At 36.4% G+C, this 22999-nt stretch overlaps 1 protein-coding gene across 8 annotated transcripts in view; it reads right to left on the minus strand.

Moving 5' to 3' along the window:
- Positions 1-22999, minus strand: part of LOC115446786 (septin-7) — a 47265-nt gene that overhangs the window by 8820 nt on the left and 15446 nt on the right. For 5 of the 8 annotated variants that reach the window (XM_030173580.2, XM_030173578.2, XM_030173577.2 and 2 more), the window contains 6 exons: positions 8561-8893; positions 7470-7629; positions 7012-7222; positions 6296-6551; positions 5125-5320; positions 2790-2958 (listed from right to left, as the gene is read on the minus strand). In XM_030173580.2, the coding sequence (XP_030029440.1) occupies positions 2790-2958; positions 5125-5320; positions 6296-6551; positions 7012-7222; positions 7470-7629; positions 8561-8893 (1325 nt within the window). Of the gene's footprint in view, positions 1-2789; positions 2959-5124; positions 5321-6295; positions 6552-7011; positions 7223-7469; positions 7630-8560; positions 8894-11423; positions 11804-18353; positions 18904-21254; positions 21808-22999 lie in introns of those variants that run through there. The other 3 variants (XM_030173571.2, XM_030173573.2, XM_030173575.2) reach the window with 3 other exon arrangements.

A 22999-nucleotide genomic window follows, 5' to 3' on the forward strand; every position in this document is an offset into this window, starting at 1 on the left:
ATAGGCTCGCCCCCTATCACATCGTGGGACGGAACATACTTGGCGAAAAGTGGGTGCCCCAGTTGCGCCTCTGCATACCCCTTCGGGGACAACCAACGCGAATTCGTAAAAACTGAACTACTAAATCATCTGCTTAATTTCAAAAAGGATACGACAAATAAAATACTTTTGATATTATCAGCCGAGCGGTAGATCGGCCTCCATTTTAAGCCTTTAAGTATGAAATTTCAGTCGTCAAGCGAATCTGTCCGTTCATGACGAGGAAAATTCCAAACAACGGAGCCAAAAAGATCTGCGATGTAGTATGAACTGTGTTTCTTATATATTTGAACTAAAGTGTCAATGTTATTAATAACGAATCCCCAGCTATTCACAAATCACAACACCAAATAATACCATATCTTAAAACTAAGCTAAGAACATGTTCCACACAAACACGATGAATATAAAAACAAAACAAGATCATGCGTTAACCCTCCACCGACAATGTTTTACAAAAAAAAAAAATCTAATAACCCGCATCGACGACAATCTCCACTCTTTTCAAATATAACCTGTATTTAATACTTTACTAATAACACTGCCAGTTAAAAATTATTTAGTCTCTAATAACGTTGTACAGAGTTGACGAAAGACGCAGATGCGGGGTGATAACTAACTCACAAACTATAACATACCGTGCTAAAACTGTATAATATAATGACGATCGCAACGGAACTTACCATACGGTCATGAAACTGTTCATCAGTCCTTGCGGGCACAAACTGAACACCAACACAACCATAGTTAACGACACAAGTAGCTGTGCTCGCGCAATCACACACACAGTGGCATTACCAACTTCAACCCGGTACAAGTGTGTTTGATCAAATATTTAGGGTCAGATGATGCAAATAGTAGTGAATATGTGCAATATTATTTAACCCTAAATTATTTAATACAATATCTCTGGCATTACGTTGGCTACAAGTTTTAGATTTTGTTTATATTATGTTTTAGTCATATTCGATATAGTTAAGGTTAACTTCCAAAAATGAAAATATATAATACTTATTTTCATTGCAAGTTGAAGGCTTAACTAATACTTGACAGGAAGACCTAATATAAAGTACAAGGCAACGGGACTGTGGCAAAATAAAAGCATTTATTCATTGTTTGTATATGGAAATCAGAATAAATATGTATGTCTCGGCTGGTTTTATCGGTTTCTTTATCACGACTATTTTTGTCACATCTGTTTAAATTATAATTATTACTGTACACATATGTTTACGCATAATTTAAATTAAAGCAGAAGGAAAAACCTCGGTTTAATTGCCGACGGTAATTTCGAGTTTCGGGTTAAGTAACATTTTGAAAAAATGATTTTATATCTATGTATGTAATGATTCTCCACACTTAGTATTATTGTGTAGTGATCAAACAATACCGAGTTCGCATTGTGTTTACTTTTTGAAATCGCCATCATTTATTTATAAATGGAAGTTTTCTTGCCATAATGTTTTTTAATTAATTTATTATTTATATTATAGTTTCAATTTCATTTCGCTAAACTTTAAAAACAAGTTCTTTCTTCTAAAACCATTATAAAACATAAATGTACTCTCACCAGGATAACAAAAAAAAAAATTACCCTATTTCACCCCAATATTCTATTTACTAGCAACTATTATAACTGGCCAATTAAACGAACTTTCAAGTTGCATTAATCTAAATAATAAAATATAAATGTCATGTAGAGGTTATATATTTGAGATTTTGTTTATTTAAATATAACCAGCGAACAGAAAAACAGCAATCAATATAAAAAAAACCTCACAACGAAGGGATATTCACAAAGACACAAGTAAAATCTATAATGCCAACATTCTAATATAATTGGTAATAAAATTGTTTTGTGTGAACAATTCCTGATTCCACGTCAAATGTGAGTATAATTATAGTCAATACGGCGACTATTACTCAATCTAATACTGTTACTAATGATCTAATTAACCGTTAAGTACGTCAGAGGTTTTGTTTCGGTGTTCAAACACAATCGAGTGAGATCACACTGTGCAACAATGTGTGACACACGCAATTTATCTCTGTTGATAAATCGCCGCTCAGCACACAATTGTCAATAAATTGTTATAAATGCCACTGTGAAAGCGAATGAACTGTAAACGGTTATGATTTAAACTATGTTTGTCATGGATTTTATCAACACTCTTGCGTCATTACGATGCGCTTTAATTCAATAACATAAAATATAAAATGCGTCTGAGAATATATTTCTGATTCCGTGTAAAATATATTTGTTTCTCAAAATCCACGACAAACACAATGACTAATTGTAACAATGATTATTTCATTTCTGCATGCCCAAGCACAAAACATTCAAATAAAAAGAATGTTACACTGAGCTATTAAATGTAAGAAACATAAATAAAACTAATAATTTTTCTTTAGCTTACGAACGCGACAGTCAACAGATACAGTACTATATAGATAGTGTAAAAGGTGACCAGACATGCAGCAATGATAAAGCAAAGAGAACTCATCGACATATTTCACTTGATACAATGTATGGTATGGTAAGTCTGGTCACCTTGAATGCGGTGACGACCATAAGTTTGAGTATTATCATATTAGTAAATATTAGTTTACCAACCCTGTCTACTTAGGTTGTTAAGATCTAACCATGCCTGTTCCGGATGATAATAATTAATCCAAAAATTTCAATTAGATTATCATGTATAAGAGTTGAATATAAAATGTACAACACCAAGGCTATAGACACAACGTACTTGTTGGAGTTGATCCGGTGCGGCTTGCCGTCGTGCGAGAGGCCGGCGAGCTTGCGGCAGCGGTAGTTCTCGTAGTGCACAGAGCTCGTGACGTCCTTCAAGTCCTGCAGGTGCGTCCTTATGACCATGTTGCGAAGGGCTAAGAAGTCGCAGTGTTCCAAATTTTCCACTGCGAATTGGTAAACAATTATAAATTAATAACACGACACGCAGAAATCACTATATGCATTTAGCTGAAATTTTACGTTTCGCTGAATTATGGTAAAATGTGCAGTAGAAATTTCATTCTAAAAATTGTTTTACATGCGGGCAAAGCTACGAATACAAAATATTATATAAAAGTTTATAGAATCGTATCATATTATTAACATAATAGAAATATATTTTACTCCTTCAATATTCATTAATGAGTAATATAAAAACAGCGTATTTACTTCCTGGTAAACATTATATGAATCACAATTCACATGTAAATGGGTTTGTAGTTATATAGGGGAAGACCACATCGAATAATATTATTCACAGTGGTGGTTAATAATTCATTACGAGCAATTTTTATTTTTATCATAACAATTTAACCAAATCATCTATACTATTATATAAAGCTGAAGAGTTTGTTTGTTTGTTTGTTTGTTTGTTTGAACGCGCTAATCTCAGGAACTACTGGTCCAAACTGAAAAATTCTTTTTGCGTTGGATAGCCCTATGTTCGTGGAGTGCTATAGGCTATATATCATCACGCTATACCCAATAGGAGCGGAGCAGTAATGCCTAATCTCAGGAGCTATCGGTCCGAACTGAAAAAATCTTTTTGCGTTGGATAGCCCTTTGTTCGTGGAGTGCTATAGGCTATATATCATCACGCTATACTCAATAGGAGCGGAGCAGTAATGGCTAATCTCAGGAACTACCGGTCCAAACTGAAAAATTCTTTTTGCGTTGGATAGCCTTTTGTTCGTGGAGTGCTATAGGCTATATATCATCACGCTATACCCAATAGGAGCGGAGCAGTAATGGCTAATCTCAGGAACTACCGGTTCGAACTAAAAAAAATCATTTTGTATTGGATAGCCCTTTGTTCGTGAAGTGCTATAGGCTATATATCATCACACTATGACCAATAGGAGCAGAGCAGTAACGGCTAATCTCAGAAACTAGGAGTTTGAACTGAATAATTCTTTTTGTGTTGGATAGCCCTTTGTTCCTGGAATGCTATAGGCTATATATATCATCACGCTATACCCAATAGGAGCGGAGCAGTAATGGCTAATCTCAGGAACTACCGGTCCAAACTGAAAAATTCTTTTTGCGTTGGATAGCCTTTTGTTCGTGGAGTGCTATAGGCTATATATCATCACGCTATACCCAATAGGAGCGGAGCAGTAATGAAACATGATGCAAAAACGGGGACAATTTATTAGTTTTGAGAGCTTCTGTTGCGTGCGCTGCGTAAACGGTTAAAGTTATGCAACAATAATGTATGACGGGATTGTTCCTCTTAAAAAGTTCTACAAAAATATATCATAAAACAAAAGTCCCCCGCTGCATCGGTCTGCCCGAACGTGTTAAACTCAAAAACTACCCAACGTATTAGGATAAAATTTGGTATGGAGACAGTTTGAGACCCTGGGAAGAACATAGGCTCCCGGGAAAATATATAGCGTGACTTTTATAACGGAAAACTTTAGCCCGAAAAACTTTATAACGCGGGCGGAGTCGCGGGCAAAAGCTAGTTCGTTAATAAATGGACGCGAATAAGACACGTGAGCCCACTCCTACGTGTACTAGTTATAACTATGCTAATACATAAAACTGACGAGATTGTTTGTTTGAACGCGCTAATCTCAGGAATATCCAAACCGATTTTTATATTTTTTCACTACGAGGAAGCTACATTACTCCAATGTGTTCTAGGCTAAATTTTATCTCGGCATTCCCGCATTCGCAAGCGGCGATAGCCTAGTTGGGTGTGGAACGGACTGGCAAGACGAATGTCCGCAGGTTCAAATCTCAAGGGCACACACCTCTGATTGTTCTAAAAAATCATGTGTGTATTCTTTGTTAATTTATCGTTCGCTTTAACGGTGAAGGAAAACATCGTGAGGAAACCTGCACATCTGAGAAGTTCCTGTATAGGAATTTCTAAGGTGTATGAAGTCTACCAATCCGCACTAGGCCAGCGTGGTGGACTAAGGCCTAATCCCTCTCAGTAGTAGAGGAGGCCCGTGCTCAGCAGTGGGCAAGTATATAATACAGGGCTGATATTAATATATTATCATTCCCGCATTCTCGCGGGTGGAACGCAGGTAAAGGCTATAAGTGTGTGGTGTGCTGACCCTCCGCGATGCCCCAGGGGTACTTGCGGCCGCGCACGCGGCGCCCGTCCTGCTCGATGACGGTGTTGGCGCCGACCACGGCGAAGGGCACGCGCGCGCGCAGCGCCCGCGTCGCGTCGGCGGCCTCGCCCTCCTCGCCCGCGCTCTCCGGGAACGAGTAGATCTTGATCTTGTGCTGGCCGATCTCTTTCATTATCTGAAAACGGAACTCACTTTACACATACATACGAATTAACTGAAACTGACGAGCGATTTGATGTGATCGACAATGGGCAAGATGATTTATTTCAATGTCGTAATATAGATATTATAATATGCTGCGTAAAGTCAACGTAAAATAAATTCAACTAACATTAAAGTTTAATTAATATTGTATTTTTAATTGTCGCAATAAAAATATTTATTTAAAACTTATAAACACCATAAACAACTGTTGAAAAGCCTATAAACATTCAGTCAATGCGACTTTTCACGCCCAGACTTGCTAGGAAAATTATTGAAGATTAGGACAGTACGCATTACTAGTCATATCATCATACCGAATCGTGTCACATAATAATTGTACTAATTTATATATTATTTGAGCAGCTTCGTTTGATAAGAATTAATATTTGTTTGTAGATAATTTAACAAACAAATAAATCATAAAAACAGCCTATTGTTCGCCGCCATACAACGTGATTCTTGTGTAAAAATATTTACAATTCCAAGTTCTTATTGACGGACGCATTGTAATGCAACCAGTGTGAGAATAAATTATTAAAAATGATGTAACAACGTAAATAAGTAAAAATATTTGTTACCTCCCCAAACTCTTTCATTCATATTTCAAATCTGAGAACATTTAAATCCTTTTTTATTTTGAAACTATGTTTTCAATAACATTTTATCTCACAGATTTTGAACCTTAGTCACATTAGCGACATATTTTTACCCGCGAAAACCGAATATCTAAGGTAATCTATAATAATACAGATCATAACAAAATTAACAACGTTCCTAGGCAAATTTCATCACCTCCAAATTCATTATTTTGACCTTTATGTTATCATAAATATCGATTTTGGACAGTATTCATATCGAACAAACATTTGAATATAGGCGACTAAATTGTTCTCTATCGCTATAATATGTAACTATGGTATTGCTAGTGGCTAGTGGCTAGTGTCACCTGTTCCTTAAAGTCTTTACACTCCTCGGGCGTCATGGTGTCGGCCTTGGCGATGACGGGGATGATGTTGACCTTGTCGCCGAGGCGCTGCATGAACTCGACGTCGAGCGGCTTGAGTCCGTGTCCGCTGGGCGCGATGAAGTACAGGCAGCAGTGCACGCGCGTGTCGGGCGGCGCCGCCTTGCGCGTCACGCGCGACTCCGCGTTCAGGAACTCCTCGTACTTCGACTCCACGAAGTCGATGATCGGTTGCCAACTACAACACAAATTATCATTATTGAGATACCACTCCAATGTCAACTCTGACCAACTTGAACACACTAGCGCGTGGTCTTCTTCTGTCCTATTTCCGTCTATCTGATTCAAGCAGAATCTGTTTACGAAATGCGGCACTTGAGAATGACTATTAAGGCCGATGTGGGAGCAACAGCGACGACCGCAAAACTGACAGATATATTGGATACCCGGTGATGCGCACCAGGATGATGGTACGTGCTCATATTTTCCGGCTTTTATACACTACTGTGCAATGGTGTTAATAAATCTACTGAGGAAATTCGTAAGACCGATTATTACACTAATCATTCCCGGTATAAAGAAATAGTCTAGTATTAAAATACTTATAATAAAATGAAATCATTTATTTTTGTAATCGGAAGAAACACCACTTCACAAAGCAATGCTATCATTGCTTTGTGATTTATGTAAATACTAACCAATTGCTATTATCAACGGCATCACCGAAGCCGGGCGTGTCGACGATCGTTAGCGTGAGGTTGACGCCGTTCTCTTTGAGCAGCACCACGCTGGTCTCCACGCCCACTGTCTTTTTAACCCTCAATGAAGGGCCCGGATGTTTGTCCTTGTCGTACACTTCGGTCAAGAACAAGGAGTTTATTAACGTCGATTTGCCGAGACCTGACTCACCTGAAAATTAATAAGAATTTGATAATTAAAATAAAATCAAGTCTTCTTAACTTTAGCAGATCATGACACACGTACCCACAAAATCAGGAAAAGTTTAACTTATACCAATTAAATCTTAAAGTATGACAGTTTTCACTACACTAAAAAGGAATCTTAGTCCACTCTATAAATATCATGAAAATTTTGCTACTTTGTTAAGCATGTCAGATATCAGAGTAATTGTAAAAAAAGTAAAAAAAATGCTCACCAACAACCATTAACGTGAACTCGAAACCTTTTTTTACTGCCTTCCTATAGACTTGGTTTGGTAGGTTTGCAAATCCGACGTATCCGTCTAATTCTTTGGTTTTTGGCTTTTCTATTTTAGGTAATTCCGGTTTTGGTGCAACAGGTGGGTGGTCAGGTTTCTGAAATAATAACATCAAAATACAGTCCAAATATTTTGTTGTTTATTTTACATTATAGACCAAATCAACGGTAAAATACTTTAAAATGTATATAATAATAATAAATGTAGTAAATTTTGGTCTATTATGTTAAATTAAATCCAGTTATAATTATTTCTATTCAAATATTACAAGAAAAAACATATAAGCGCTTAGTTTTTGATTTACTGAAACAAATATTGAAGAAAATATTACAATGTATCTTCAAAATGAGTTTAGTCATTTCTAACTGACACATTGTTTTACAATATAATCAATAGACATTCTTCAAAACTGTGTCAGTAAAATAAATTGCAACGTAAATATGGTCATCAAATGGCCACAAATGACTACCATTGTACCACGGCACCATTATGCCTAGCTACGTGTAGCTACGTGATACGTCATATTTTTTTTGCATTGCAAGTTTCATTTTACCTAATCATGCGATATTATTAACGTCTGAACGCAATATGCAAATAAGCTCATCAAACGAGTGTTACAAAAGTATGCTGAAATTCCAATTACGAACTTGTATTTATGCAACAGAACTAATAGTCACTCGTGAATGAGTATTGAATATTTTAAATTAAATATGCCATGTTACGACAAAACCATTAGGGCACACAACCAACATTGTTTCAAAGAATATTGTCATCACTATCACTAAATCAATTTACTAACAAATTCAGTGGCGCAGTCCTATAGTGTTCGAAGTGGTGAAATTAAATGTTATAAATAAATTTACAGAATACACAAAGAATTAACTATTTCACCGACAAAGATTTCTAACTTGTTTAAATATCAATTGTCAATAATGTATACCCTGAAAAAACACCACTTCTAGATCGGTAATGTGTACAATAATCTCGATAATAAGAGTGCGGAGCCAAAACGGAAGATTAAATATTACCTTCATAATATTTTCTGTACTCCTAAGCGGCGCGGGCATCGGTGCTGCTGGCGGTGCTACGGTGGGCACGGGCGGGGCGGGCGTCGGCGGGGGCGCCGTGCTCGGGGGTTTGGCGGCATCCACAGAGACGCTGTTGCTGAGTTTATTGGGCGCGGTGCCATTGGGTTCGTGGTGGTTGTTCTCGTGGGGTTCGGGCAGCGTGGCGGCGCGCTTGGCGAGTGCATCCTTGAGGGCGGAGGGCGGCGCGGGCGGTGCGCCCGGCGGCACCGACGCGCTCACGCCGCCGCCGCTCACCGTGTCCGACTTGAAGAACAACTCGCGTTTACTTTGTAACTGGAAACAATACAAAATAAACACTATTAATATTTAAGTTAGACCATGTTATATTTAAACAATATCAGCCAGCGTCGTGTCGATATCATTTAAACTAGAATGTAGTTACTTAACAGAGTAGGTATTGTGTTTATATTATGCAGCTGCTCTAATGCTGAAGTACTTATAGAGTTTCGATCTAGAATCACAGTTATTAACATTTTAATAGATGATTAAATTTATTAGTCTTTTATAATTTATATAATTAACTCTCAAATTATACTTAATTTGACATGAGGAAGAAAGTTACAAGATAATAATGACTGATTTATTACAACACTGATTAAAAACGTTTACCAGTAACTGGCAAGGGGTTAAATACCCAAAAAGAAGCCATAGATATTACCTAAATATCAATATGTGGTTATTATGGTAACAAAGCATTCATAAATGTTTATTTTGGTTAATATTAATTTAAAGCCGTGTCGAAGAGGCACTGCTAATGAGGCCCTCGCCACGGAAACATAAACTCGCTCTCTATAGTGCAGCACCATATCACGTGGCGTTCTGTACACGATATACTTTACCGTCGACAGTCGTGCGGTTGTACAGTCACAAAGTAGGTAGGGCCGTGTACACACACAACTCGGCCTAGCCGACTACACGCTCTGGCGTCGGATGACTCATAGGTAAAGGCACCGTGTCTGAAGATTGCCGCAATACTTATACACATAAATATCATCTTTGTCGGACATGACTAACATTGATCGGAAGCTAAAACACAAGCATATAAAGGAATAGTCATAAAAATCTCTGTTAAAATAAAGAGTTATATGCGATACACAGTTATAACAGAATATATAAAGAAAAGGAACGCAAACCTAGTTTGAGCGCAATCACGCACCGTCAACATACCGTATAAAAGCAGAACGTATACCAGGCTTGCCATTAACTAGTAATTATGCAGGTGCGAAAAAGGAAAGCGGTGAGTCACGGAACTCTGAACGGTCCATCATTACCGCACGCGGGAATTCAATCAACATTACTGGGATCATCATCAATCTATGACATTATTACTATATGAGTGTCAATAGCTAGCGTAAAGAATATCGTTACGCACTAATGTATTGCGAGTAGACACCACCTGAATAATCAATCTGAACGATCGAATAAACTGTAAATCATTTAACAGTCATGGCCCTTTTATGGCTTATAATCACAAAGCCAGATATTCTGGAGCGGATGACAATGCACATAAGAATGTAGTCATAAATATTTCGATTCGAGATTTCTTCGCTCCATTCAAATGTCAACTAGTTTACAAAGACAGTTTAACTGAAACTTTAAGACATTTTAAAAGCAAGTAAACATAAAAGTGCACTTCAAAAGAACTGAGTAGATATGTACTACGTGTACCTTTTATTCATTATGTACATAACCGAAATTAATTACAGTAAAAACAGTGACAATTTGAATACATCAAACAAGCACAAGTCACAACTCACAAAATACACGCGTGCAATGTTTTGCGAAGTGCGACGACCGAGTGTTTGCTCGTGTTGGTAGGTTCTAATTATATCACCAATGTACTAATTTCAACTAACGGCGCTAACCTTCAACTTGTATACGCAAATGTAAATAAAACAAGAATCAAATAATTTCATAATTTATACTAAGCATATAGCAAAATTAATATATTCTGCAAGACCATAATTATCACCTGCTATTTACTGCATAAACATAGAATATCTAAACTTATCCGCTTCACTGACAGGAAATAACATAATAAATCCTTACAATCACATACATAGCCATAACCCTACAATAATAGAAGATATTTTTATGTGCATACAAGGAATTAAACATTGAAAATTACCTTAATATGTAGTTGTAAATTTTATACCCGTCGCTTTTCGATACACAACTAAAACTTCGTTGGCTGCTACAGAGGTGATCAAATCTTTACATATTGTAACAACAATTATAATTATTGTAATAATTTAATCTGTTCACACATCCAGTAAAAAAGACCAATTTAGATACAGGTTCTGCTACTACGATCCTACAAATAACCGATTTTTCTAATATCTGCCTATTGCTAAACGTTTATAATGTATATATTTAAACGTAACCACATAATTATTATAAAAGAGCAGTAAAGGATACTTACAGCCGCAATGCAACAGACTCGTCAAGTAAATAGTTAGATAACTTATAGGGTTAATTGAATTAAATGCGGTGGAGGTGACAACAAATATAAACTTATTGATTTTTCATTTATTCAACTCAACCTGCGACAAAACCACGACTCGCTGCGCGCTACGGTACTGTCCAGCGCACGTCATCCGGCAAATGTTTACAAGAGAACGGACATTGTAGAGTAACGTAAATAATCATAAACGCAATTAAAATTTACAAATAATTTGTTTGTTGACAAAGTAAACCCGTAAACAACATAGTACACTGCTCACAATATCAAGTTACTGAACATTTTATTCATTTAAATAATAGTCTGATAAACGCAACTGCATCGCAAAAATGAACAACTTACATCATCATCATATTCATCCAGAACAGAAATCTTCTTGTTATGTTTTCGCAAACTTAGCCTCTTTTTAAGAGAATTAAACATAACTGATACTAAGAACACACTGCATTCGTATGCACAAAGCACATGTATTGTCGAATTTAGTAAAATGAATATAATAATCAACACAGGAAATATATTCTTCAACAACAGGATAAACAAGGTCTATATCACACAGCGTTCTGTACTGACTGAGTAACCTTCGCGGTGGACTCGTTTACATAACTAAAAAATGTTCAATACTATATTGTTCAGCGAATGTCGTCACACTGACACATAGCAGTTAAACTGAAATGACTAATATAGGCGAGGACCTATTACCACGACGCTAAACGAAATTAATAATCGTACACAACTGTATACTTGTACAGTAATACATTAATTATAATTATCGCTTATCAGTAGATATAGGTATAGTGCGATTGTACACGGTGTTATTGTTTTAATGTCCTGGCACACCTAAAACAGCTGACTTTCTTGAAATTTTATCAAACGTTTTCGAATGTTAATAGCGACAGTGAGGCAGTCATTACACGAGTGATTGGATCGCGACAATGCTTCATTGTGCTCAGAATCAACAAGCGACAATAACCGAAAACATTGAATACAGAGGCTCGGTTCATTTGTTAATGTGTATAAGAACAAATAACTGTTTTATCGTTGTATATACAATATATACAATTATGATCAACAGATACGTGCTCAATTCAAACCGTAGGTATAATTATAATCTTACAAAGAACTTCTGGCATTTATGAATAGCATATTTTTAAAGAAAGCATTACAAAGTGTTGTCGTCCTCGGCTGAAGCTACGCTTTGTTGGCCATTCACAGGCTCCACAGAGGCAATATAATTGCAATATTTCGCCCGCGGCGCCAGGCTTGAGACATGATTCGTCGTCGAGAAACCACGATTACTCTTCCTGTCTGACTCATTGTCACTGTGTGACCATTATCGCAATTTATATGCTATAATTATATTATATTCCTGTATGCTGTGGCACATGCGGAATGAATTACGTTTAATCCAGTCAAGATGTTATAAAGTTGTCAATTGTTATGCATATTCAAGTACAATGTTTAATGCAAGAAAGAACTTCTTAACTATGAAAATCGTAATAACACTGTCACCTAAGGCAATTCATTACCAGTAAACCCTTAGCAATAAGAAGCTCCATATTTTTAATTTAAAGATATAAAGCGTTCCAGGCGGTGACAAACATAAATTATAACCAATTAATGTAAGAACTATTTGTAACATCATTATATCGGTGTTTGGTCCTATCCAGCGATTTTATTACTGTCTATAGCACTTGCTCGTCTACCAGCCTATTATTTAAATCCCTGACATAACATTATGTTTGAGGAAGCAACACAGGTTAATGCCGGTTATTTTATCTTTTTAACCGGCAATCCAATGCATTTGAAAATGATGCAAACACCGTGTAACATAAAAAATAATATTTCAAAAGTCCCAATTAACTTATTTATAACTGATAGGCTAATGAACTTAATTAGCATAAACCAGCACATGCACAGTACTGACTAGCTATATCAATGAAAACAGTAGGTACAAACTAAAGGTTATAGCAACATAAAGGGCATTAAAATTGCTTTAACAAGTTCAATTGCACCGATTTCACTGCACATCCAAAGACGATCATTTCGGAGAGTTGTTCATAATAATAGAACTTTCTCTGTACAGCCCGGTAAGTATGTATTAACTAGCTAATAACAGTATTTACTGATTTCTCAGTGTTTTTATATTCATACATTTTTCTATTTTACTACGTATTATTATTTAATATTGATGGTTTGTTTGAGTATGTAGCTAATAACTACATATTGTTCGATGATTTGTATATGTTGCGCGATGAGAACTGTGCTTAATTAAACTAAATAATTGAAGTGTCTATGCACTGCGGTGTATTATTGTATAGGGTATCGCAAAGGTTGACGAACGCACAAGTAGAGAATTTCAAAGAGAATCAAATAAATGTCGGCAAGCGTTGCACGAGCATTGAGCACCCGTACAATTCATACTGGCGAATTTACGCAATCAAATAGTGAGCACATCGTGGCCTACAGAAGTTACGATTTTATTAATGTTTGGATCAGCACAAGTACAGTGACAGAGAGTAGGCGTTGGATCCTCCCGCGTGGGCCAAACCGGAATTAAGGTAAATGAATAGAGCTCTTCACAGATAATTCATGCAGCATTCTGTACATCATAAGAGGACACGAAGCAAACATCATATAAAACTACAAAATAAAGGCTTGTGTAACCATAATAAAGTTCTGTTACATTTTTTGCACATATTGGATTATAATTATCACATGATTTTATGTTTTTATTAATAAAAAAAAAATCTAATTCCGAAAGAAAAACCGTGAGTTATCGTCTAATTTTTACTAATAAAACAATTTAAATCTCATTTTTCTCACATAAACAAAATTAACATAGCACCTTTTAATAGTGACGATATTTCAGAGTAACGTCCGCATTATTATAATCAGTACTTATTTTCACTCAAGCAACACCTAAAAAGTAAAAGTTAGTAAAAACGTAACTCGTAACGAACGTAATAGAACAGTTATATAAAACATGCGTATGTTACAGTGATACTTGAATACCGTACTAAATTCTACTGTTACTTTCGTGAAAGTTAATAAATTGCTACGAATTAAGCGTAAAGGTTTTATTTACCAGGCAGGTTTTAAAAGGCTGATTTCCCTGCAATCGAACAGAATGCATTCACAACACGCTACTGCATTATTCATATTCGGTCGTGTGATGTGAAGACTAAACCGACTATTTATACGTCTATGTGCCCACTCCTGTACATAGCCTCTATTACTACTATTATTAATCCTTAAAATAACTTATGTAACAACTGTTTATAAATATTTTATTTATATACCCTTTATATTATTTTGTAGATCTAAACAGATTGTTTTAATGCACAAATCTCTGAAATTTAGGCTCAGATATCTAGATATCATCATTACTCGGAAGCTTCACTACCTTGAATTTAGCTATACACAACTTTTTATCCCAGAAATGCTAGAAAACACGACCGGAACCGCAAAAATAACAGGTTTGTAAATCAATCGTAACATAGATAAGCTAACTTGTCTATTACTCATATAAATTATTTTTGAAAATTACTATTAGTGAAATGATTTATTCTATGCTGGAATTATGCAATTTTGAACTTGCCATAGCTTTATCATTTAGATATCAAGAAAAACTCAAAATTGAAAATTTAAAATGTCTTAACTCTTCTACTTGCCCCATTTTTTAAGAATTCAAATTATAAGTCTATATGACAGGTTTTATTATAGCCCTGACTACACATTAATCTAGTCAAGATACTAAGTTCGTATTCAGGCATACTCGTACTCATGCCATACTGTAACATCAATATACAGCATGTAGCTGTTTACGAAGAAGTCTGCCCTAATGTATTTTGGTGTCGCTCGACAGCGTTCGTAGAATAATTACTTTTATTAATCTTGTTAGTACGTGATGCAAGGAAAACTAATCCAGTAAATTTAACCTGTTTATTATTTTACATCCAATAACTTAATAATTCTGCACTTTGTATTTGAGAGTTTAAATACCGCATGGAGTAGGAAATAGACTAAATACTAGATATTGTAAACTAGACCGAATTAAGGGTAGGTCCATCTAAGGGACCAAAGGTTCATCACAGGAGGAGACTCTTAGAATTCATAGGATAATGGCCCAGTTTATAAGCGCCTTAAAATATTGTGTAAATTTTTATAAATGCTGCAAACTCGTGATTAATGTCATGTGTTGCGAAATTTATTATTCTGACCTCTCGTATAAAGTAAGTAATAGAACCTCAAATCGTGACGTTAGATTGGTTTTAAACATAGATTGGTTTCTTTCGGATGTGGACAAGGACAAACGGGCACGTTGCGCTCTCCTTGTCCCGCGCACTGGCGACACATTGAATGCATGGAACACCCCCCTCCCCTTTCCCTGCTGCATGATACATAGAGTTCAATGACAAATTCTATATTTATGCTAGGTGCTTAATCTTTCATATGCGAGAGTCCGTCTGAGTAGGGGCTACAGATTCGTCTATTTCTGCCGCCAAACAGCATTGAAGTCATTAATATACCTGGACATCATTGAGATTATCACATTTACCATGTCGCAGGGTCTGCCTGAGAGGTTAAGTAAAGTTGACATGATTGTATATGTTTAATTACTTCTGTTAAATAGTTCCACGGTCTACTATCTCAAGTTTACACGTGATTTAAACAAAGCAAAAATGGTGCTAAATAAAACATTAAAATAATTAAAATAGTAACTGTGTAGTTCATTGTAAGCAATGTTTTAACTCTATAATCTTTATTTTTTTCATATTACAAAAACGTACTTTATTTATGATTGTTTTAATTTTACATTAAATATACACAAACGTTCACCGATTTCCACCTCAGTAAAGCCATAACTTGAGCTACGCGACACACGACTGACCGCTGGCCATGAATATTATTAATTGAGGTTAAATTAATTGTCGCTCAAATTAACACTGTGAACTTGTAACTTGCATAAATTAAACCATTAATGCAGGAAAATTCAATCAACGCACATTTAATGCGTACAGCTATCGTAAAAGAAACTCAACACAACTCATCAACAATGATATGTTTAGTTTTACAATCTTATTTCTACATTTTCATATTTGAGTAAAATATTTATACTTGCACCCCTATTTCAATCAGATTTCTTAGAAAATAATCTCAGGCGGAAGTTCAGGGGTAGGGTACCGCCAAAGATACCCAAATCAACTCTATGTAGGAAATAGTTTCGGTTTGTTTAAATGTATTTAAATTACGACGTAAATAGCTGAGATAAAACACGACGCCCTTCCAACCAACATTATCACCTTAGTAATTGTATCAGCGCATTTTAGGAACCACAATATTATATTCTGTAAACTTCATAGGACATTTTTTTGGCATCACGTTTGGAATTTAATATAAAGTAAGAAACATGAACATTCCTCGTTTTAAATTTTATTGGGTGAATATATTTTATTCGTGGCAATATCGAGTTAATCACAACCCAACTCTAGAGGGAGGAGGCTGAACGGATGAGTTGAACTCGCCTGTTTTATGGTTTAAAACTGTACACCATAAATATGTAATTTTTTTCAAATTTCATGCTGCAATAGGTGACAAATACGTATGCGTCAACTAGATTAACTATTTCGATGACTCAAATAAAAAATACGCATTTACATGAGCCATTTACAACGGTGTAACTATAAGCTACTAAGGATATTGAAGTCTTGAATAAGAAATAAAAACATCGAAAATAACCAACGATCCCGAAACTTCAGGAGCTCTCTACCAGAGTTTTCTGCCTGAATGTAATTATTGAAAAAAACTGTATAAATATAAGACTCAGGGGCAACAAAAATGATAACTGAAGAATGATTTATAAATTATGACTATTTGGAATCTAGTATGTGCGGGGATTTGTTAAGCAACTATTTATGTGACAGAATGAAAAAAATAAATATCTTTAAATATTTCTATGCAATCGTTTTCTCCATTTAACAGAAAAACAGCGTTTACTCCTAACTGTTCAAATAGATTGAAACACATTTACTTTGTTACACAGATACTGTGACAATGACTAATTCATATAAGATGACAAATATAATAAAATCACCGCTATGTATAATTTTTAGTAAAAAAATAAATAATAATAAATACCTTTCGGCCATGGAGAATGGATCCAGAATGCATGTGATGTTAAAAAATCACCAAAACAAAATTAAGTCACGTTTAATTCGAGTCACGAGCTTCACTGTCGCAACTTAACTTTAGTGTAATTTGTTGAGTGTGTTCTAAAAGAAATATTACACCTTCAGTGTGGTTTATAACCTACACATGCTGTATAAAATTATTTTAACACTTAAGACCTTCATACCGAAAATCGCTAAATTGGTTGTTCAAATGTTCTTGTTCTAAACAAATTTCAATAGTTCTATCAATGTTCATTTACAATACAATATGACTGCCGTTGTTATATTGCGTGTAGCTTTGACAGAGTTTGGGTTTTTCTACTTAGTACCAATCAACCCGGAGTCTCGAATTTGTGCCCGATATGGCGATAGGCTCGGCCCCTACCACATCTTGGGAAACAGACAAGCGAAAAGTGATTGCCCTGGTTGCACCTACCTCTTCAGGGATAAAGACCTGATGTGTATTGTTTGTTTTTATGTTTTACGATACACCTATTGGATCAATAATTGCATTTGTAAATCCCTATTGTTTTTCACTATAGAATGGCTAACCTGAGGGACAGAGAAATTCTTTAGACTGGTGTGAACAGCGATGATTACTTACCGCCAAGTGTATAATCAAAATGCTTAGCAAAATTTGTACGAGGGACATAATTCACAGATAGTACATCAAATTAAGGCTCTGAATGCCTTTGGGACTTACTATGTTACAAAAAGAGTCAACGACCCCGCCACTGACGAGGATTAAAAATGATATAATATGTGCTCCATGATCAATATAAAGATTGCCGATGCTTGTATATTTTTTTTGGTTACCTTTTTAAATTTTATGTTCATAACATTATATTACATAGGTATCTAACGAAAAGAAGGAATGTGCAAAGAGCGAGTTCATTCTGGATATTAAGAGACTCCCTTATCAAATACAGTTTATCTACAGGCGACAAACCAACAAGGTTTCCATTGGTGAACGTGCACTTTGCCAGATAGCGACGGAATCAATAACAGGCTGGTGCCATCGCTACTAGATCCCAACTCGATCGCTAACCCCACGTCAATTGTAATGGCCGCCTGCGTATGCAAATTGCGAAGGTTTAACTACCTCTGCTTTCCTGCGCAACGATAAATTCCTCCAGATATCGCGAGGACTCGTCCATCCCACTTTTGCTTTATCACCTGCGCAGTCAGCCACGTTGCTCGAGCATCTTGTTAATTTCGTCTGATTGCCGTTAGCCAGGGGTCGGTTAGCCATTCCGAACACATACAAATCTGACTCGTCGAAAATAAAAAAAAAAACACTGATAAAAGTCAAAATGTAGGCACGCTCACAAACATTGCACGTTTCTTACACACATAAGCGCGACAACATGTTGCGCATTTTAAATCGCACACAACACACAAGTTTCACTAGAGCCGTGGGAGTCCTTCGAGTTTCGCGTGTTTACGGTCCGCGATGCACTTCAATATATTGATTTAACACCATTATGCAATTATTGTTCGTTGCAAACAGTGGATAGTTTACTAGTATTTCACAAACACAACAAAATATTGTCATTCGAGTTAATTACACGTTTCAGCAATATTTTAAAACGGATAAACCGTTGTAATATGAAGCACCATTCACGACTGTGTCAGTTTGAGGTTAAGTTACAAGCGATACCGGCTGCCGGTTGGTGCGGCACACAAGCATAGTTCGGGGGCATTGCACACGGGTCGAAAACTTTAAAGTTTTTTTCTAAACTTCGGCAGATGTTATTTTATCGTGGGTCTATCGTCGCACTTTTAATCATGTTAGCGCATGAGTCACCTATATTACTGCAGTATAGAAATATGAATGCTTAAAAAGCAGACATCGTATGTAAGCATTTAAAACGTAGAGTACTTACTCATGTCACCTGTGTTGCAACCTGCAACCATATTATTAAAAAAAAGATTTGGCGCCTTTTGCGACATGCTAATAATTTACATTCCATTAACTTAAATAATAATTAAGGAATCTTAATTTCAATGCTATTGCACATAAATATCTATCACAATATATAAAATGCAGAATTTCGTATATAAAATAAAACAAACTTATTTTTAAACTTAACAATTAGTTTTAAAAAAATCACCACGTGTAAAACGGAACACATTTACTCAGGTACGGCGAAGATAATTATGCCTACATATACATATAGACGCAAAAGGACCCTGTCACACTCATACCCACCAGACACACAAAAGCAGGGAACGAATATTCCAAAGAAGGCAAACTAAATGAATAACAAAAAGAAAAATGAATCTTAACTCGATTGTACCAAAGTTGAAAACAGGTGGTTACTTAAATGCAGTTAACTTTTTGTTTATCGAACCGGGCAACGCAAGATGAGAACGTGCCACAACCGCTTCGCCGGCTGGTGAAAAAGTTTAAAACGAATTCGTTTTGTTCATAAAATCGGTGATTTCATCAGGCAAACATTATTCACAGTTGAAATACACTTCTAAAGATGGAACAACTCCGTTATCTACGACTTTCTCAATGCAGCCACCCAGATAACATCCAAGTGATAACGGAAATACCAAGAAATAAATGTCTAATGCACAGAATAAAGAATCATTCATACATAATAGAACAATGATTGTACATTCATTTTTTGTAATATTTTAAATCGTACATGTTAATAATATTCTATTGAACAAAGACCAGTGTTATGTTCGTTTACTTAAGTCTGTTTTTTTTTTGTCCTTTTACGCGATAAGTAAAGTTTATATTATGTAAATATAATTTATCATTCAAGTTTAAGTAGAAAACTTTCAATAATTTAAAATTATTTTCACGTAATACACTATTTATTGGCACCTACTTTCAGAGAAAAATGATGAGTTATAAAGTTTGAGTGTTGGATGAGAAGCTAAAAGTATTTAATGTTCTGAGAAGGCGCAGGTCAGGGTGCGACCGTGAAACAGTTAATGTCTGTTTAGTGAATTCGACACATGCAAGCAGAATGGCCGCCACAGCCAGTGGTTATTTTTAACCCTGTAGACATGGGGTCAGTCACCCGCTCACCCCTCCCGCACCACGAACCAGTCCTATCACTTGAGGAACTGCGTGGGAATATGGTAAGCTCAGCCATGTCCTTACTCAGAATTGAATAACTCGAAAAAGCAAAGCATAATGCGATCGTGAATGTCAACCACGACAAAAACTCCTTTATAAATCACTTAACACACAAGTATCAAAACTTCACGGTTTATCTGACGTGAAGTGACCTAACAATATCCACTTAAAATTTAACCCACTTAAAATATAATAAAGTAACCATTTACTCCTACTTTCAAAACTATTCTTAATTTTTAGTAAGCATTCAAATCGTGACCACTTAACTCGGGAACTTGATCACTAAACATTCCTTTGTAAATATCAAATACGATTACAAATGCCTACGTCTTAATCAGCCTTAGAATATCAATATTTAAAACAGTTTATGCCTAATAGCAACGTAAAAAAGGCAAATTTTAAATCAAAGTTTGTGATCTATTATATAATTATCCCCAAGGCTATCAGGTAAATAATAGGCGAACAGTCCGGTATAGTTGATACCTGCTTGATGTACTGTTTTATGTAATACAACACCTGATAGGTACAACTATGTGGTTATGGCATCGGTGTACTCAGTGTAAACAAACGGCCTGAGTGCAGCGTTAACTTATACACTAAAGAAAATATTTGATTATATTATAACACGAAGAATCTAAACATATAACATTGACTGAATTGGTTTATTGTAACGATTCTAGTAAGAAATGTTTGCATGGGTTTTAATAATTTTATGCTAAAACTACAAGAAATTGTAAATTTTGTATATTGTTCTCCGTACAAAATATATAATTGTATACAGTTGTAAATCGAGAACAAGAGGGCCTGTCACACTAAAATAACGATATGTACATCGCTTTCGGGGTGCGTTAAATACGATTAGGGGAATAGTGAGAGGGTGCACAACATGCGCGGGGGACTCACCGTGGCCGTATCAGTGAGGGTGACGGTGGCAGAGGTGGGCCCGCCATTGGAAGAATTCAGAGAAGACACACTTGACACCTGGTTGTTAGAACTTTGTTCTATGATACGTTGACGAAGTGCTAGTCTTTCGAGGCTGGCTAGGCGGTGAGACCCGCCTGCTCCTTCTCTGTCGCGCTCCCTGAGCCCTGTTGTACTGCCAGCACTGAATGAGCCGCTGTATTTCGGCAAAGTCGGCGGTGGCACTGGCCTGGCAGATCCACCGCGGCCCAGTAAGGAACCGCTAGAAGTGTAAGCATAGCTACTCGGAGTGCCAAGTGTGGCTGTACGCGGTGCAGTACCGATTCCATTAATGGCACCACTGGATCCGTTGACGGTACCACTATTCAACGTCGTAGTACTCCCGTTCATCGCTTAAATCTGTTTTTCGACATGCGAATACTACGAAATCACACACTGAGTCACAGTCACTATGATACGATCGCGTGTTCGAGCGATTGCGGTAGGAGCGTTCAAGCCGGCTGCCCGACAGAGGCGGTTTGACAGCTCGAGCGATGCAGACGAGGAGCGCGCGGGCGGAGTCGTACGGCGCCCCGCGCTCGACGCCGCCGCCGTCGTCACCGCTCGCCGCCACTGTCGACCCCAATAGTGCTCAGGATTATTGCCACACGACTGCCCGATCAGAGGGTTGAAAATCCATTGTTCCTCGCTCTGTCAAGGTCAACATCCACACTCATAACCACGCGCGCTACACAACATTCAGACATTGCATTCTTAATTTTTTTAATTCTGAAATAGTAAAGAAATACCTCTAGTTAACTTTTATTCAGGTTAGCTAACAATATGATCTCAAAGATGATTGACTGTTGGAATGCACATGCAGAACGCAATAATAGTATTGTTTGCTCAAGAGGCATAACCAAGAAACAGTATATTTTTGAAACGATTTATATTTTACATTCGAGAGCAGATTTTCACTTTGAAGAAATTTTTATTGGTAAAATAAGTTACCTGTCACTCTTACAGATCTATGTAAATTAATATCATAAACATTATTCCATGCAACTACTTTACGAAAGGATATAAGAACATAATTGCTTCATGACTCTTAACTAAAGAGATCTAGCCACTTGGCTTAATCGCCATACCAGTTTTCCTACGAATGAAAGTACTAACTACGAGCAAAATCAATTCTGGCTCTCAAAATACTGTGAAAATGCGCAAACAGTAACTCAACTGTGTTCAATTTTAATCCAGATAAAACCACAGCCGTCAGATGCAAAAAGCCCTGTATAACAACAGCAAGAAAAAATACAAAGAAATGTTGTTCCAACGGGAGCGCGTCAAAATTTCACTTTCAACAGAAAATGTATACTGAGCTCATGTTCAACGTCTCAGCTGATTCTCAGCTTACGTAACAACTTCCAGTGCACAGCACACTGCACAATAAACACCTAGAACGTCTCGACTCTCGCCACAGCTAATGAAAAGGAAGTGACGACGTCTAGTTCATCGGCCTGAATCCGAGAATCAATGAGGCGACTATGGAACTATTAACGGAAGTACGTTTAAGGTAAGTAATGAGCATAGTTAGGTTACTGACATCCATGTACTGACTGTTACTGTAATACTATAAAAAGTATAGTATCGCCACAATCACCAGAGAACGGTATCCAATTGGGATAAAATAAAATATAATTATGCAGCAAGATTTATTTTTAGCAATTTTAACTTGTTATGAAGCACGT

This window comes from Manduca sexta, chromosome 25 (assembly GCF_014839805.1).
Source record: "Manduca sexta isolate Smith_Timp_Sample1 chromosome 25, JHU_Msex_v1.0, whole genome shotgun sequence".
Lineage (NCBI taxonomy): Eukaryota > Metazoa > Arthropoda > Insecta > Lepidoptera > Sphingidae > Manduca > Manduca sexta.